The sequence below is a fragment of the Acinonyx jubatus genome, chromosome D4 (assembly GCF_027475565.1).
Source record: "Acinonyx jubatus isolate Ajub_Pintada_27869175 chromosome D4, VMU_Ajub_asm_v1.0, whole genome shotgun sequence".
Taxonomy (NCBI): Eukaryota; Metazoa; Chordata; class Mammalia; order Carnivora; family Felidae; genus Acinonyx; species Acinonyx jubatus.
The window spans coordinates 27,902,785-27,922,995 of NC_069391.1; the positions used below are offsets into that span (position 1 = coordinate 27,902,785).

At 36.4% G+C, this 20,211-nt stretch overlaps 2 protein-coding genes across 4 annotated transcripts in view; one reads left to right on the forward strand and one right to left on the reverse strand.

Moving 5' to 3' along the window:
- The window catches only part of LOC106979356 (olfactory receptor 13C9), a 470,618-nt gene that overhangs the window by 42,607 nt on the left and 407,800 nt on the right, over positions 1–20,211 (forward strand). The window lies entirely within an intron of this gene.
- Positions 9,803–10,905, reverse strand: LOC106979352 (olfactory receptor 13D1-like). Its single transcript, XM_053204855.1, has one exon. The coding sequence runs from the start codon at positions 10,903–10,905 to the stop codon at positions 9,964–9,966; it is 942 nt and encodes a 313-aa protein (XP_053060830.1). The 3' UTR covers positions 9,803–9,963.

Sequence of the window (20,211 nt, forward strand, 5' to 3'; positions counted from 1 at the left end):
GGTTACCTGTTCTTAGAAAATGTATTAGAAGTATCCAGCAAAATTGGGCTTGGAAAAATCTGTTACTACTGATTCAGTCTTCACCTATATTTAGATTTTTCCATTTCCTCTTTTTATAACTCTTTGAATTGGATTCCTAGTGTATTAATTTTTCAATCTTTCTTATTTTCCAATTTATTTAAGACTGTAAATCCCTTCATCTCACCAATTTTGGTAATCATATTATCATAAAGTTATAAATATTTTGAAATTTTAATCATGACTTTTTTTGATCTATCAATTATTTAAAAGTATGTTTCAAATTTTCCACTTTTAAAAGACATTTTTGGGGTTTCTCTTTTTGATATTGATTTATTTAATTTTATTTATTTCATCTCATCTTTTCTCCTTTCATCTCATTTCCAGTTAGTTAACATACAGTGTTATATTACTTTCATGTGTACAATACAATGAGTCAACAATTCCATACAATACCATACATACATCACGACCAATGCAGTCCTTAATCCCCATCACCTATTTCATCCATCTCTCACCCACCTCCCCTCTGACAACCATCAGTTTGTCTTTATAGTTAAGAGTCTGTTTCTTGGTTTGTCTCTGTCTCTCACTTTTTTAAAATTTTGCTTATTTGTTTTGTTTCTTAAGTTCCACATATGAGTGAGATCATATGGTATGTGTATTTCTCTGACTGACTTATTTTGCTTAGCATTATACTGTCTAGCTTTATCCATGTCAATCATTGTAAATTGCAAGATTTCATTCTTTTTTATGGCTCAATAATATTCCATTATGTACGTGTATATATATGTAAGTATGTGTATATATATGTATGTAGTATGTGTATATATATCATATATGTATATAATATGTACCTATAATTCTATGATAAACACAGTGTATATGTATCCCTTTGAATTAGTGTTTTTGTATTTGGAGGGTTTATATACCCAGTAGTGTGATTACTGGATTATAGGGTAGTTCAATTTTTAATTCTTTGAGGAACCTCTGTACTGTTTTCCAGAGTGACTACACCAGTTTGCATTCCCACCAACAGTGCACAATGGTTCCTTTCTCTCTACATCCTTGCCAACACTTGTTGTTTCTTGTGTTTTTGATTTTAGCCATTCTGACCAGTGTGAGGTGATACCTCATTGTGATTTTTATTTGCATTTCCCTGATGATGAGTGATGTTGAGTGTCTTTTCATTTGTCTGTTGGCCATCTGGATGTCTTCTTTGGAGAAATATCTATTTATGTCTTCTACCCATTTTTAAATTGGATAACTTGTTTTTTGGATGTTGAGTTATATAGGTTCTTTATATATTTTGGATACTAACCCTTTATTGGATATGTCATTTGCAAGTATCTTCTCCCATTCAGTAGGTTGTCTTTTCATTTTGTTGATGGTTTTCTTCACTGTGCAGAAGCTTTTCATTTTGATGTATATTTGATCCCAATATTTATTGTTGCTTTTGTTTCCCTTATCTTAGGATATCTATCTAGAAAGATATTGTTACAGCCAGTGTCAGAGAAATTACTGCCTAAGCTCTCTTCTAGTATTTTTTTGGTTTCCCATCTCACATATAGATCTTTAATGTATTTTTAGTTTATTTTTGTGTATGGTGTAAAAAAAGTGGTCCAGTTTAATTCTTTTGCATGTAGCTGTCTAGTTTCCCAACGCCATTTTTTGAAGAAACTGTCTTTTTCCCACTGCACATTAATTGTCTGGTTTTTGTTGAGACTTGGATCTTTTTCATTCTTTTTTTTTTTTTTTTAATGTTTATTTATTTTTGAGACAGAGAGAGACAGAGCATGAACAGGGAGGGTCAGAGAGAGAGTGAGACACAGAATCGGAAATAGGCTCCAGGCTCTGAGCTGTCAGCACAGAGCCTGACGCAGGGCTCGAACTCATGGACCATGAGATCATGACCTGAGCCGAAGTCGGCGGCTTAACCGACTGAGCCACCCAGGCGCCCCGACTTGCATCTTTTTCTAATCATCAAGAGCTCTATAAGCATTTTATTATATTTTATTATATATTCTCTACTGTTTGAATGCAGAGTGATATACATACATGTTTGATTGCCATAATTTTTTAAAGTGTTTGTTTAACTTAACATAATCTCTACTTAGTAGCTTTACAATCCTCCTGAATAATACCAAGGACCTTAAACTATTGATCTCTTATTTCTTTTTTTTTTAATTTTAATGATTATTTTTGAGACACAGAGAGAGAGAGAGAGACAGAGCATGAGCAGGGGAGGGACAGGCAGAGAGAGAGGACACAGATTCCGCAGAAGGCTCCAGGCTCTGAGCAGTCAGCACAGAGCCCAATGCTGGGCCCAAACTCACAAACCGCGAGATCATGACCTGAGCTGAAGTCGGATGCTCAGCCGACGGAGCCACCCAGTTGCCCCTCTTATTTCTAATTCTTCTGTTATCTTCCATATTTTTTATGTCTAAGATTTCACTTTTGCCTTGTTTTTAAGATCCCCAGTTGCAAGTGCTGTCTCTTGCTCTCTTTCCTTCTCTCTTACTATCTTTTATAGTGACAGTTTATTCGCTCACATATTTATCAATGTATTTATTTGCTGTTTTTTCATTCCATTCTTTTCATCTAGGAAAAATTTCTTTCTTATCTGAAAGGGAAAGGGGAAAAAATCTCTTAGTTTTTTCTAAAACTGTATTTTTGCCTCTTGAAAGTTAGTTTAATTTAGTACACAATTCTATATTTTCAGTTACTTTGAACAATTTGAAGATTTATTTCATTGACTTTGGGCCTCTATTCTCACTGATGTCATTTTTAGTCTATTCTTAACTTTGAAGCATTTGAGAAAAGTAAATGTTTTGTGATGTTAAGATATAACAAGATCATTATTAAGAACAGACTGTTTCATTTTAGAATAACTTTAATACGTATTCTTTGTGGAAAGCATCATGACATTCTTAGACCAACTTTATAGTTCCTTTCAGGCACTCATTTTACCATTATATTATGCTTAATTGTAAACATGCTTATACCTTTATTATATACTAATTTTAAAAGTGATTTCCTTTCTAATAAATGTCACACATTTTTAAAATACTAAATTCAAAACCACTTTTTATAAGTATTAGATTTTGAATTTTAAGTGCACCTGCTGAATAATATTGTAAAAATCTAAACTATTACACAAAGGAACAAAAGAACAGAGAGGAAGATATCTTGTGCAGCATCTATACAGAGAACCTTATTCTGGGAATATAATTTTCCTTTTTATACTGGAAAAAGAAAGAAGCACATTTTGGTTTTCCTAATTTGACATCTTAGAAGAAACTTACGGCAAATGATAATGTCATACCTACTGAAACATAATGTGTTTTATACACTCTATACATCACAGTTATTCTTAGGACTTCTAATGATTTCACCATTATAGTAAGACATGTAGTTTTAAAATGTAAAATTTCCTAAGCTAGTTTAAACCTAAGAAATAAGTACTCCCTTAAAATCTGTTTTGCCTTGTGCCTTTATATAATTATTTTGGTATTTGTCTCTTTTTCACTGGACGTTTTCAATTTTTTTTGGCTTATGTCTCTGAATTTTAATCTGCTGTATGAAAACTTAAGGGCATTAAACCCAAAGATACCTAATTCACAAGCATTTGTTTCTTTATGAAGACATACTTTCATACTGAACCAAGATCAGTATGATACATAGTGCTTATAATTGTTCTGACTGATTTGCTTCAATAGTTTCTTTCATTTGTTTGGTCACTGACTTGTGCACTTACACTATCTCTCAAAATGCTATGAAATTTAAACATTTGTTGAGAATCATAACATTTATTTTCAGTAGTCCTTGTACCACTAATACCAGTAGCATTTATTACATTGAGTAATGTCTCATTTTCCATTATTAAATAATGTTATGCATTACAGCATACACATTAACATTTATATTCAGTAGTTACCAGAATCATTATTATAATACAACCACTATTAATGTATGTTATCTTTAACATATAGTGCCTCACATTTATAATCATTGTTTGTCTCACATGTGGTATGAATATGAACAGCATAGAAAAGAAATAGTCATTGTTTGAATGAACTTCAGCTTCTTAATTAAAAAAAAAATGCCCTGGGAAATGTGAGTGATTATGTAACTTGATCACTTTAAGAATAGCAATGTTATAAGATATGTAGGTGATTATCATGTGAATATATAGGAATGGCATTTAAAACTTTATGGTCTTAATCATATTGAAAAGGTGGAATTGCAGAATAAATGGTGTAGAAAGAACTAAATTTCTTTTGCTAAGGTCTATGTAATCTGACATTCCTGGGGAATTAGTAGTCTCCTAAGAAATAGCCAAAAACACATGAAGGAATATGGCAATACCACATCATGCCCAAAATGTTTGCTGTTTGCTTTTTCCTAATTACCTTAGAGGTTGATTCTGGTAAATCTTCTGGTATATATTTTTTCTTTCCTTTCTTTTTCTTTCTCCTTGCATCCATCCCCCAGGAATAGCAACTGAAATCCTGACAAGACTTCAGTATAGGAAATTAAATTTCACAGGGACCATTAAAATTTATTTTTAATTTCTCGCTTGGAATAGTTGTAAGTAACCTATTAAAAAGTTTTGCCTTTTTAAAGTAGTGGAAATTTTCCCTAAATTAATTTTGAGGGAATTTATAATGACAGTATTTTTTTTATCCAGTTTCTACCCTTCCCTCATTCATTGATACATTTACTCAACAGCTATATTCTGACAGACTTTGTATAATTTTTTCGAACATTGAATTATGAAAAATTTCATACAAAGCAAAACTGAAATAATTTTACTTTGAACATCATACATTCACTAACTAGATTTTACCACCAACATTTCATTAGATTTGCTTATATCTATGTGTCTATTTATCTGTCTCTTCCTCCATTAAATCCATTTCATTTTTGGGTGTATTTCAAGATAAACTGAAGACACCTACCCTTTTCTCTAAATACTTTAGCACGTGTATCATTAGCTAGAGTTTAAAACTATATTTGTTCACAGTTCTCTCTTAATTTAAAATTTACATACATTAAAATCACAAATCTTAACATAATATTCATAGTTTTAACAAATGCACGCCTATGTCACTCAAATTCCTATCAAGGCATAGAATATAAACGTAACCTTAGAAAAGTTCCCTCATGCCCTGACCCAGTAGATACTTGCTTTAATCCCCTGACCACACAGACGGCCACTGTTCTGATTTTAAAAATACCACTGATTAATTTTTATCTGTTTTAGAACTTCAGTATGTACTTTTCTAAAAATAACACTCAGGCTGCTGTGCAGAGAATAGATTGTAGGAGAACAAAAGTAGAACAGGGATGTGATTTGGAAAGCCATAGTATCTTAGGTGAGATGATGGTAGTTTGAACCAGAGTGCTAACAACAGATTTGGTCAGATTCAGAGTAAATTTTATAGAGTTGGTGGGATTTGGTGGTGAATTGTATGTGGGTGTATGGCATTGCTGGTGCCTGAGATGGAGAAGATGGAGAGAAATAGTTTGGGGATCGGGAAAGTCAAGGTTTCTGTTTTGGAAAGAAATTCCTATTGTATTAGATCTCAGGACATATATAGATAGGAGTCACTGTTCTATAAATCAGTATCTTTTAATTTTTGTCATTGTCAAGCTATAAGCTCAATAAACTAAGTAAGAGATTATATGTATGTATAACAGTTACATAGACTTTGCTTGATGTGTTACAGTCAAACTTCTGATGCCTAAAATGAACAAAACTATACATGACAGAGGGAATATTATTTTAACCAGGATTATTGCTAGCTGTATGTATCACATGTAACAATCATACTGCCCATATTGTATGAAATTGTTTTAAAAACTAATAGACTTTATGCAAAAAGCAAATTCCAAAGTACTTAATCTATTGATTAAAGACCACTCTGTTAATATTTGTAGGATTATTAAGACAAATAATTCACAGGTTCTGCTTTTAATGACCTGTCAATAAAACAACCAATATATTGTGTACATAATCAAAGGGAATACATCTCCGCATGATAAATACCCCAAAGTTTAAGTAGATTGCTATAGGAATTTAACTTGGTGGAAGAAGAAGTGGAGTCTTGTTAGCATGATAATAAAAGGCTTTCAGTCAGAGGAGACTTTTTTTGTCTTTGAATTTTTATAGATAGGTTAAAATGATGGCAATTTTAGATGGAGAGAATGGCATCAGCAAAGATGCAGAGGCAGCAGTCATGAGGATTAGCTAGGCAATGGCAAATCAGCTTGTTCACTTTCATCATAAGATGGTGATCACACATTCATTCGTTCATGAATCTATAAATGTCAAGTAAATGCCTCTTCCTCTAGTCACCAAGGCCCTAAAATAAATATTACTTGTATCTTGCCCTCAGGGAACCCAAAGTCTATTAGAAGAGACAGACATGTATGGGAAAGGCTAAGGGGAGTGTGTCTCTTATTCACTGCATGGTATTAGCCAAGCACAGAATAAGGCTTTTTTTTTTCTTATTCAATACTCATAAAACCTTCCACTGTTTAGGGACTGAAGTCTACATTTTATGTCAGGACAAGTGGAGACTGATACAATTTATAATCTTAGTAAATTGGAGAATTGGGAGTTTGTAATAGCCCTGGATTTGTTTTGTTTTGTTTTGTTTTATTTTTTAACTGTGTCACATCAAATAAATAAAATACACTGTAACAAGAAGTTTAATAGATGTGCATTTAAAAATGGAAGAGGAAGGGGAAGAAACAGTTTCTTCCTGGAGAAGCTGATGAAGTGGAGAAAAAGTGATGTTTGTGAAATGTGATGAAAATAAGAGGTGACATAAGTAGTACAAAAATTCTTGAGAATTTTAACAATGGTTTCCACAAAACTTAGACCCCGGTTTCTTCTTACAAAACCCATCATTTCTCCAAACCCCTTGCCCTTGGAAGAGAGACTCCATCTTACTTGAAAGAGGCTATTGTGATCAAGGAAGGGTGAGATGGGGGGAAAGACAGGGAAAACAGCAGGAAGACTGGATATTGGGAAATGAGAGAAGGAGATACTCCAGAGCAGTTGTGGCTGTAATGCAAATGGAGATTTTGCTGTGGTATTGCAGGTTTTTAAGAAACTCAAATGGGGGTGGGTGCATCTGGGTGGCTCAGTCAGTCAAGCATCAGACTTCAGCTCAGTTCATGATCTCACAGTCAGTGAGTTTGAGCCCAGTGTTGGGCTCTGTGCTGACAGCTCAGAGCCTGGATCCTGCTTCAAATTCTGTGTCTCCCTTTCTCTCTGTCCTTCCCCCACTCGCATTCTGTTTTTTTTTCTCTCTCTCTCAAAAATAAATGAGCATGTTAAAAAATTTAAAAAATCATAAAAAGAAACTCAAAGAGGGGATGTTAAGAGTACTTTTGATTGTTGGATTCTGTTTCTTTGTAAAGAATGTACTATATGGATTCCAGTTCCGTAAGGGCTATAATAAGCTTCTAATACTAATAATAAGGCAGGTAATGGGTTGAATTCTTTCCTTCTTTGGCTTTTTATTGAAAGTGTCTGGGGTGCCTGGGTGATATCCAACTTTGGCACAGGGCATGATCTCATGGTTCATGAGTTCAAGCCCCGTGTCAGGCTCTGTGCTGACAGCTCAGAGCCTGGAGCCTGCTTCAGATTCTGTGTCTTCCTCTCTCTGCCCCTCCCATACTCATACTCTGTCTCTCAAAAATAAATAAACATTAAAGAAAATAAAAAAAAGAGATAGTATATTGGTATATTTTCACAGACAGAACATATCACTCAAGGTGCTTGTTTATTGGACTTTAGTGTTTCTAAATTATTGCTGGTGAGGAAGCACTGGTTTTTAAAAACTTGCTGAAGTTCTTTACTATAGCTCTAAGAGTGGAAGCTGCAGTCTGCTTTTGGAAGCTCACACTCCGTTTTGAGCAAGACCATGCTGAGGAGTGCTTTGAGTTAGGTATCCATTCATTTTTATTGAGAGAGATGCTGATTCTTATGGAAGAAAGAAATGAATAGACACTGTCAATGTTGTGTCAGGACAGAAGCTAAAGAGGAAAATGGACATTAGAGGGCCCATGTAAAGGGGGATGGCTAGTAGATACCAAGAACAGTAGTATTTAATACTGATTTATTTTCCTTAGTGATATTAGTCCCTTTTTTGTTATATTCAAGCCTAAATTAAGGTGTTAAACATTGTGGTCTTTTGAATGTGGATATTTAGGAGACTTATGTTTATTCTTTGTGGGCAAAATATACTGTTGAGAGCTTGACACAGAGACATATAAGATTACCAGGGAAGAATAATAGAAAAATTTATTTTATTTATTTTTTTAATATTTATTTGTTTTTGAGAGAGTGCAAGTAGAGGAGGGGCAGAGAGAGAGAGAGGGGCACAGAGGATCAAAAGTGGGCTCTTTGTTGACAGCAGCAAGCCCGATACAGGGCTTGAAATCATGAACTGTGAGATCATGACTTGAGCCAAGGTTGGACACCCAACAAACTGAGCCACCCAGGTACCCCTAGAAAAGTTTAGAATAGTGTGGCATAAAATCAAAACCAGAAACTAAGAAAATGGAAATAGTCCTCAGAAATAATTGGGGAGGTGACTGGAATGTCTGTAGGCACACAAAATAGAAATTAGATTACTTAGTTGTTAAAGGAAGGAGAGCCCCTGAAGGCTGGAGAACTTGGGGCCACTTAGGTAATATATTCTCATGTATTTTACCTCAAAAATATAAGTGGAGAAGTGGGTACAAAGAAATATTTTAGTTGGGACTATATAATTGTTAAGTGATGGAAATCCAACTCATAAGTTTTTTATAAAAAGGTAATTTATTGATTCATGTAACTAAAAAGAATTTTGTGAACTGACTTTAGACACAGCTGGATCAAGGAGTTAAAATAGCAGGATCACACACACTCTTCCTCCTTCTGTCAACACCTCTTTGCCTCTCATATAGGCTCCCTGAACTTATTGATAAAGATTGGCTCCAGGCTTACACTTTATCAGTTTAAAAACCTTAGCAGTAAGAGTGCCTCTTTTCTTAGTCTGAGACAGCATTCTTTTTTTTTTTTTAATTTTTTTTAACATTTATTTATTTTTGAGACAGAGAGAGACAGAGCATGAACAGGGGAGGGGCAGAGACAGAGGGAGACACAGAATCTGAAGCAGGCTCCAGGCTCTGAGCTGTCAGCACAGAGCCTGACGCGGGGCTTGAACTCACGGACAGTGGGATCATGACCTGAGCCAAAGTTGGATGCTTAACCGACCAAGCCACCCAGGCGCCCCTGAGACAGCATTCTTGGGTTGAGTTTGATTAGCCTGGCAGAACTCATCTCCTATACTGAATGAATGAATCACTGTAACCAGAGGCATTTGCTTTAATTGCCTAGCCCTTTGTTTCCAATGGTGCCACTGTTTTCAGAGATCAGCCCCCTCCAGCACACATGGACTCAGAGGGAGGCACTGTTGAATGTCAAAAGAAAAGGTACATTCTTTTACCAGAAGAGGGGATACTAGACAACAAAACAATAGATGTTCAGTTTAAACTGAGAAAGGAGACCAGGAAAACAGAAGGAAAGTAGAGTAACAAAACAGATGGGGAAGGGGAAAGGAAAAGAAGAAGGAAATGGGGAAGAGAAGAGAGATAAAAACATGGAAGAGAGAGAAGAAAGCAGAGAAGAGGGAGATTTATCTTGAGGAAAAGCCATGTGCCCTGTATGGAACCAAATGGCAGAGCTACATACAACTAGAAACTGCAGACTAGACATTATTCAGAAGGCTTACATGAGACTTCTGTGTTGAAAAGAATATAAGTCCTTTATTTGGACTTACTAGGAGATAAGTTCTCTTAATACTGGGTTCTCTGACTTCCTCTGTGAACACAAAAGATCTGATCCGGTCTCAACATGGAGGGTATCACATGCCTCAAGACCTCTTATATTTTCCATAGATGCAGGTGTCTGCTCAAGACTTTCTTCACAGCCTCTTTCACCTCTTTATTCCTCATGTAGATGATGGGATTCAGCATCGGGGTTACCACTCCATAAGACAGTCCAATGATCTCATCAGATGCTTTTGTGTCCTTTGACTTGGGCTTCATGTACATAAAAAGGGCTGAACCATAGACCAGGATAACCACAGTCAGGTGGGCAGAACAGGTAGAAAAAGCTTTCTTTCTCCCTTCAGCAGAATTAATTCTCAGGATGGAAGAGAGGATAAAAACATAGGAAATGAAAATTAATAGCAGAGGAATCACCAGTAAAACAATATTTGCCACTGTCATGATAAGCACATTGATGGTGATATCTGAACATATGAGTTTAAGAAGAGCCAGGATCTCACAGGTAATATGATCAATGACATTATTCCCACAGAAAGGCAATACCATTGTCAGGACTGTTTGCACTAAGGAGTTTAGGCAGCCTATGATCCAGGACCAAGCAGCCATGTGCACATAAAGCACCCTGTTCATGATGATGGGGTACCTCAGTGGGTTGCAGATGGCCACACACCTATCATAGGCCATCACAGCCAGGAGGATACACTCAGTGGAGCCCAACCCAAGGGAGACAACCATCTGCAGAGCACAGCCAATGAAGGAGATAGATTTTCTCTCAGACTTAAATATGACAAGCATCGGGGGAATGGATGATGATGTGTAGCAGATGTCCAAGAATGAGAGGTTCCCAAGGAAGAAGTACATGGGGGTGTGGAGGCGAGAATCAAATGTGCTGATGACAATGAGGAGGCTATTTCCCGGCAGAATTATCACATGCATGATGAGGCAGAGCATGAACAGAAAAAGCTGGAGCTCTGGGTATTTGGAAAGTTCCACCATAAAGAATTTGGTCACGGTTGAATAATTCCCCATCCTCATGTGTCCATGTCACATTTAGAAAAGGACAAGACTCAGGGAGATTTAAATTTTTAATGTTGTACACCTTCACTTCCAGTATTGTATTTGTTTCTTGAAACACTCCTAGGAAACAAAAGGTGAGGGACATGGTATAAATTTTATTGATGGATTGTAGTAAGGCTTTGAGAAATCCAGAACATCTGAGGACTACACAGCAGCATTGTCAAGGCTATTAATATTCCAAGAGTTTTACTGGGAAGTGCCAAATAAAATTTATGACAAACTACTTTTAAATTTAGATATATAGGGATGTCTTTATTAATAGAAAATTTTAAATTAAAGCTGTTTTCTGATGAAGCAGGTCTCTATTTAAAAGATTATGTAGATCTAGCACCATATCATTTAACCTGAAATAAGTTCAGTAAACTATTCATTTTAGTAAACTATTCATTTTTACTATGAGATAGCTCATAGTAAACTGGAAAAAAAGCAATAATTATTTGTCAAGTTGTTCTTCAATTTGACTTGAATAAAATCTGTTAGGTACCTAGAACAGCGGGTAGTTCCAACATTGCATATATATGATATAATCATATTTATTCTATGTAATATAACAATATTAGATGTATATTTACATATATATACAAAGATGAAAGAAGCTTTCTCTCTGTTCAGAAATAGTCCCAGAATCCGGTGGGGGGAGCATTTCTTAGAATTTAGGTCAAAACAAGAGAGAACAGAAAAAATAACGTTACCAGGAACATCAAATCAACCCATCAGGTAGGCCTATCTGAACTTCTTCATTTACCTTTGCTTTCACTTTTTCCATTTCCTCTTCAAATATGGTATCAAGGGAGGGTTTGTTTCTTCATGATCTTCATCAGCAACCCCACAAAAAAACATTTTACTAGGAAAATATAATCTTTGTAAAACAATGTGTGTGCTATGCAACACAACTTTAAGAAAAGTCCTCCAGCTCTTCCTCCAATCATATTGTTACCCCTTGATTCTTCTAATATAGAAATTATGGAGGTACTACTGACACCCCACATGCTCTGCAATGGCCATGCTATTTCTTTCAGTCTCCCCATAATACTACACTCTTTCTTCCTTATGCATTTGTACATGTTTTCTTAAGCTAGAAGGGAACCTCCTAACTTAGACATAACCTTTTCTAGGAAAACAATCTCTTTTTGTGAGGAGGATACTCCTTTTATGTATTGTCACAGCATCCTGTACTTAACATCTGTCATAGAATGCTTCATTTATTTATCTATACAACTCAAACTCTGCCTTATGTACTGTGGTAGGTAATAGAGATCCCATTGTGAGAACTTGTTTTTCAAAATGGAAGCTGGGTGCAGAATGCTTATGACAGTTATTTTAAGCTTTTAAGAAACAATTTTTGTGCTATATGACATGTTTCAATATGAAAAAATATATGGAACATTTTACAAAAACATTTTATCAAACTAAAATAGCCTGTTCTATCAAGGATAGAACAAAACTCTGGATCAATATTACTTATGCATATATAATAATAATAGTAAATAAAGCACATCCAAACTGTATACTAAAGTGATATAATTTATTTCATGAATTAATGAAATTCCAAATTAATAATTGAAAATCTATCAATAAAACACACTAAAGAAGCAAGCAAAAAACCAAAACACACTGTCATCTAACAAGATGCCAAAAAAGCATTTGATAACATACAATACTCATTCTCAGTAAATCCCTTAGATATAGATATGAGAAGATACATAATTAAGATAATAAAGATAATCTCTATCAAATCATTGAGCCACATAATTCAAAATGGTAAAACTCTGGAGTATATTTGTAAAAGTAGTCAAAGAATTGTACTGGCACTATTATTATTATTTAACTTTTTTTTTTCTTCTGAATGATCCACCCAGTAGAATAGAGTAAGAGAAATAAATGACATTTCATGTCCTTTCGTGATTCCAGTTTGGTTAGAATTTGAACAGTTGCAGCAAGTTTTTCTTTTTCTTTTAGGTCGCTGGAAGTCTGGTTTTTGTTGATTGTGGATCATTCTGTATTCGTAAGATGACATACCTTCATGTGTTGTACAACCAACTCTTGGAGAACAGTAAAGGGAAAGAAAAATGCTCATGGTGTAATGTTACATCATAATAGGAAATTTCATAACAATATAAGTGATCACATTTTGTATACGTGTGGCTGAAAAAGCAGCCACAACAAAATATTAGTTTTCTCTGAAATGCAGTATTTGGAAGCATTATTAATATTCTTAATTTTTCTAAGTTTTTCCTCATTCTCCAAATTTTCAAAACATGAAGAGTATATATTTTATGACTAAAAATCAGAAGTATTTAAAAATCCTCAACAATATACTAGCAAAAGAAATCCAGCAATACATTAAAAAAATCATTCACCGCCATCAAGTGGAATTTATTCCCAGGATGCAAGGGTGTTTCAATATTCACAAAATAATCAATGCTTTATATCCCATAAATATTAGGAAGGATAAAAACCATATGATAATTTCAATAGACACAGAAAAAGCATTTGACACAGTACCGCCATTCATGATAAATACCCTCAACAAAGTAGGTTTAGAGGGAAAATCCCTTAACTTAATAAAGGCCTTATATGAAAAACCTACAGCTAGCATCATTCTCAATGGGGAAAAGAGAGCTTTTCCCCTAAGGTCAGGAACAAGATGGTTGTCCACTCTCACCACATTTATTCGACATAGTACTGGAAGTCCTCACCACAGCAATTAGACAACCAAAAATAAAAGACATCCAAATTGGTAAAGAAGTAAAACTTTCACTCTTTGCAGATGACATAATACTATATACAGAAAACCCTAAAAGACTACATGAATAACTCCTAGAACTGATAAGTGAATTCAGTAAAGTCAGAGGATACAAAATCAATGTACAGAAATCTGTTGCATTAAAAAAAATTGTTTATTTTGATAGAGAGTGAGCATGAGCAGGGTAGGGGCAGAGAGAGAGGAGGAGGGAGAGAATCCCAAGAAGGCTCCATGCTGCCAGTGCAGATCCTGACACGAGGCTCAATCTCATGGACTCTGAGATCATAACCTAAGCCAAAATCAAGAGTTGGACACTTAACTGAGCCACCCAGTCTCCCCTGTTGCATTTCTATACACTAATAATGAATCACCAAAAAGAAATTAATAAAACAATCCCATTTACAATAGCACTGAAAATAATAAAGTACTTAGGAAGAACTTAATCAAAAGAGGTGAGAGACCTCTACTCTGAAAACTATAAAACACTGATGAAAGAAATTAAGGATGGCACAAAGAAATGGAAAGACATTCAATGCTCATGGGTTGGAAGAACAAATATTGTTAAAATGTGCATGCTTCCCAAAGCAATTGACAGATTTAAGGCAATCCCTATAAAAATACCGACAGCATTATTCACAGAACTGGAATAAACAACCTTAAAATTTGTATGGAATCACAGAAGACCCTGAATAATCAAAGCAATGTTGAAAAACAAAACTGGAAGCATCACAGTTCCAGACTTAAGGTTATACTACAAAGTTCTAGTCATCAAAAAAGTATGGTATTGGCACAAAAATAGATCAGTGGAACAGAATAGAAAACCCAGAAATCCGCATTTATATGGTGAATTGATCTTTGACAAAGCGGGAAAGAATATGCAGTGGGAAAAAGACAGTCTCTTCAACAAATGGTGTTGGGAAAACTGGTCGGCTACGTGCAGAAGAATGAAATTGGACCACTTTTTTACGCTATACGTGAAAATAACCTCAAAATTGATTAAAGATTTAAATGTGATACAGGAAACCATAAAAATTCTGGAAGAGAGCACAGGCAGTAATTTCTCTGTCATCGACTGTAATAACGTTTTTCTAGATATGTCTCTTGAGGCAAGGGAAATAAAAGCAAAAATAAACTACAGCAAAATAAGCTTCTGCCTAGCGAAGGAAACAATCAAGATTAAAGGCAGCCTACAGTGTGGGAGAAAATATTTGCCAATTGCATATCTGATGAAGGATTAGTATCCAAAATATATAAATAACTGATACAACTCAATACCCCAAAAAACAAATGATCCAATTAAAAAATGAGCAGAAGCCATGAACAGACATTTCTCCAAAGAAGACAGCTAGATGGCCAACAGACACATGAAAAGATTCTCAACATTACTCATCATGAGGGAAATGCAAATCAAAACTACAATGAGATACTACCTCACACTGCTCAGAATGGCTAAAGTCAAAAACACAAGAAATGATAAGTGACGGCAAGGATGTGGAGAAAAATGAACCCTCATGCACTGTAGGTGGGCAGTTCTAGCCACTCTGGAAAAACAGTATGAGGTTCCTCAAAAAATTAAAAATGGAACTACCCTACAATCCAGAAATCACATTACTGGGTATTTACCCTCCAAAATACAAAACACGAATTCAAAGGGATATATGCACTCCTATATTTATTGCAGCATGATTTACAATAGCTAAATTATGGAAGCAGCCCAAGTGTCCACTGATAGATGAATGTATAAAGAAGATGTATAGATACACAATGGAATATTACTCAGCTATAAAAAAGAATGAAATCTTGCCATTTGCAGTAGCAAGGATAGAGCTGGAGAGCATAATGCTAAGTGAAAAAGTCAGAGAAAGACAAACACTATATGGTCTCATATGTGGAATATAAGAAATAAATGAGCAAAGGAAAATAGAAAAACCAAGAAACAGACCTTAACTATAGAGGACAAACTGATGGTTATCAGAAGGGAGGTAGGTAGAGGATGCGTGAAATAGGTGATGTGGATTAAAGAGTACCTTTATCATGATGAACACTGAATAGTGTATAGACCTGTCGACTGACTATATTGTACACCTGAAGCTAATAGAACACTGTATGTTAACTACAGTGGAATTAAAAACGTAATAAAAAAATAAAAAGCATTTTTAACTTTTCCTTTTAAGGAAACAGTGGCAAGGGTTTACAGAATTCTGTCCTCAGTTTTCATTAAAACCCAAGAAAGGGTAGGAACAGTTAATGGATATTGGAGAGAGATTTTCTGTTGTTTGATTACACAGACTGACTTAAGCCATTTAATGTTTTATTTCAAGCAATCACTTCACAAATATATACACTCTGAGAAGACACACTGAACAGTTCCAATTTTTGGAATAGGATTCTAGACTTCACCAGTTAGAGTGGTCCAGGTGGGCAGTATGGATAGGATGTACCTTATGAAGCACCCAAGTATATCAGACAGTAAAAGGTAAGGCAGAAGATAGAGTCAGTGTGAGGAGTGTGGGGGATATTAGTGATTACTGTTACCTTGGCTTCTTTATTTCTACCAAAAAGAAGTGAAGTTTGTTTCTTGCCTGGCTGTTTCTGTCCGTCTTGCTCTAAAGGTCTGTCTTTAGATTGATGCTCATCTTTGGAGATCACCTATAGAAGGAAAGCAAACTCTGCTTGAGGACTTGGATCATGAAGCATTCACCTTTCAATCCAAGTTCACCAAGAGAAAAGAGTAGAAGTTTGTAAAGCACTTGTACTCACTGTAACTTCCTGATTTTAACCTAAGGAGCTTCTTGAAACAGGCTGTGCCTCCTTCCCCTCAGAAAGAAATCAAATGCACTATGTGTTGCATTCTATGGTCTGCTTCAGCTAATTTCCCTTCCTGTTTATGAAACAACATATTCTTCATGATACCAGACATCCCTGGTGCTAGATCTCTGGTGCATATCTGAATAAATAGCAACCCCACAGTTGCTAATAATGAGCAGTAGTGCTCTACTTACAGCAAAGCTTCTTTTCATTTTCTTATATGGTGTTGAGAATTATTCTGGGTTTTGTTTCACATATCTGTGTAGAAACAAAGAACACTTCTTTGTTGCTGGGATCTTCAGTGAACCAGGCTCACTGCTGGGATCATTGACCCAGCTCATCCTTTTCATGCTCTGACCATTTCTAGGGCCATATTACAGTGCATAGCTCTCTGTCTCTGGAAGCCTACCGTGTCCCAGTTCTTACTTCTTTGTTGCCTTAACCACTGGTAAAGAGATGTACTATGTCTATTGGAAAGCACGTGGATTGGAAGACCTAAACTTCAATCTTGGCTCTTTGGCATATTGGCTGTATAAACCTTGTGCAAAACATTATCTCATGGCATTATGTGTCATTTAAAATGGGGTTATGTAACCTATTCTTAGAGTTGTTTTGAGGATTAGTGTAACATACCTGAACATCACTGGCATAGATTGAATGCATAACACATGTTAATTTAATCGGGTAATTTTGGCTGGTATTCATTTTCCATGATAAGGGAAAGTGATTTATTTGCAATGATGTTCATGTATATCCATGGTATTTTCTTCACCCAATAATTCCTTAATCTTTGCATTGTCTTATTCAGCACTTTTAAAATAAAATAACTTCTTGATTGAGGGGATCCTGGGAAGATGGCGGCATAGGAGGACTCTGGGCTCACCGCGCATCCTGCTGATCACTTAGATTCCATCTACACCTGCCTAAATAACCCAGAAAACCACCAGAAGACTAGCAGAATGGAGTCTCTGGAGCCAAGCGCAGACGAGAGGCCCACGGAAGAGGGTAGGAAGGGCGGTGAGGCGGTGCGCGCTCCACGGACTGGCAGGCGGAGCCAGGACGGAGGGGCGGCCCACCGGCCAAGCAGAGCCGAGTTTGGCTTACAAAAGCGGAGGGGCCAGATGGAGTGTGTTCCGACTGCAAGTGGGATTTGACATCTGGAAGGTTATAAGCTAACAGCTCTGTTCGGAGAACGGGAGGGCTGGAGGACAACGGGAGCAAGAATTGTTGAGCCCCGGATGACAGAGCTCAGCTTGGCGGGGAACAAAGGCGCTTGCCAGCGCCATCTCCCTGGCCCATCCCCCAGCCAAAATCCCAAAGGGAACCAGTTCCTGCCAGGGAACTTGCTTGCACCACGCAAACACCCAACGCTGTGCTTCTGCAGATCCATCCCTCTGGTGGGTCTGACCCCCTCCTGGTGCCGCAGGGCCCCTCCCAAAGCGGATCACCGAAGGAAAAGCAAGCTGAGCCTGCCCCTCCCGCCCCTGTGCACCTTGCCGGTCCACCCCAGCTAATATGCCAGATCCCCAGCACCACAAGCCTGGCAGTGTGCAAGTAGCCCAGATGGGCCACGCCACCCCACAGTGAATCCCGCCCCTAGGAGAGGGGAAGAGAAGGCACACACCAGTCTGACTGTGGCCCCAGCGGTGGGCTGGGGGCAGACATCAGGTCTGACTGCAGCCCCGCCCACCAACCCAAGTTATTCAAGACAGCACAGGGGAAGTGCGGTGCAGGTCCGCCACACTCCAGGGACTATCTAAAATGATGAAATGGAAGAATTCCCCTCAAAAGAATCTTCAGGAAATAACAACAGCTAACGAACTGGTCAAAAAGGATTGAAACAATATAACAGAAAGTGAATTTAGAATAATAGTCATAAAATTAATCGCTGGGCTTGAAAACAATATAAAGGACAGCAGAGAATCTATTGCTACAGAGATCAAGGGACTAAGGAACAGCCAGGAGGAGCTAAAAAATGCTATCAACGAGCTGCAAAATAAAATGGAGACAACCACGGCTTGGATTGAAGAGGCAGAGGAGAGAATAGGTGAACTAGAAGATAAAATTATGGAAAAAGAAGAAGCTGAGAAAAAGAGAGATTAAAAAAATCCAGGAGTATGAGGGGAAAATTAGGGAACTAAGTGATGCACTAAAGAGAAATAATCTATGCATAATTGGTATTCCAGAGGAGGAAGAGAGAGGGAAAGGTGCTGAAGGTGTACTTGAAGAAATAATAGCTGAGAACTTCCCTGATCTGGGGAAGGAAAAAGGCATTGAAATCCAAGAGGCACAGAGAACTCCCTTCAGACGTCACTTGAATCGATCTTCTGCACGACATATCATAGTGAAACTGGCAAAATACAAGGATAAAGAGAAAATTCTGAAAGCAGCTAGAGATAAACGTGCTCTAACATATAAAGGGAGACCTATAAGGCTCATGACCGATCTCTCTACTGAAACTTGGCAGGCCAGAAAGGAATGGCAGGAGATCTTCAATGTGATGAACAGAAAAAATATGCAGCCGAGAATCCTTTATCCAGCAAGTCTGTCATTTAGAATAGAAGGAGAGATAAAGGTCTTCCCAAACAAACAAAAACTGAAGGAATTCGTCACCACTAAACCAGCCCTACAAGAGATCCTAAGGGGGATCCTGTGAGACAAAGTACCAGAGACATCGCTACAAGCATGAAACCTACGGACATCACAATGACTCTAAACCCATATCTTTCTATAATAACACTGAATGTAAATGGACTAAATGCGCCAACCAAAAGACATAGGGTATCAGAATGGATAAAATAAAATAACTTCTTAATTCCGAGTTCCCATTCACCTTTTCCTTTCTGGAAATACTTCTCTCCTCTCATTTTTGTCCTAATGTTCCCTATTAAATCTTCAATGTAGGATTCTCATCTTCTCTATCTACAGTAGATAGCATGGCTAATTGGAATTTCAGTTTTCAAAGCAAGGAAAACATTCTCCTTTGTTTTTTCATCAGTGTTTCATTAACTTCTTGTGACAGTTTGTTGCTTCTCCTCAGTGAATTGACTGCTTAGTTTTCTTTTTAGAGCTAAAGGTCAACTAAAACCTACAGTTGAGTATTCCACAATCACACACAACTATTAGTAGTGGTGAGGGAGAGGGAAGAACAAAGCTTTCTGCTCAACAGAACATGATATTATAAATTTTTATGCAATAGTAAAGTAATATGTCACATAAATACTTTTCTACCTCTGAGCCTTAAATGTTTATTTCCAGACCCTCACCAGTGGTTCTGGTAACCAATTTAAATCCTCCTTTGTTTTCTTCTAAGAGACTTTGTAATGCCAGAAGTGATTTAAAGTTGAATATTTAAATAGTATAGAAGGTAGTAACTTTTAATTACATTAGGGATGATGTTTCAAGAACTAATTATACTTAACTTTTTAAATAGTAATTTTTCTTCTCTGAATTATTACTTCCCTGACTATACAGATAATACATAGTATAGAAATTTGAGAGGTTCTGGAGTATCCAAAGGGAAGAATGAAAGTCAATCATAATTATAGAATAAATACTAAAATTTTGACATCTATTCATATACTGTATTTACATGCATAAGAACATACTACATTTCTTGACTTACTGGGTTTTTTTTTTATAATTATCAATATATAGTGTATGCATTTCCCCATATTAGGCAATTTTAATGAATTTCATTATATCTTTAA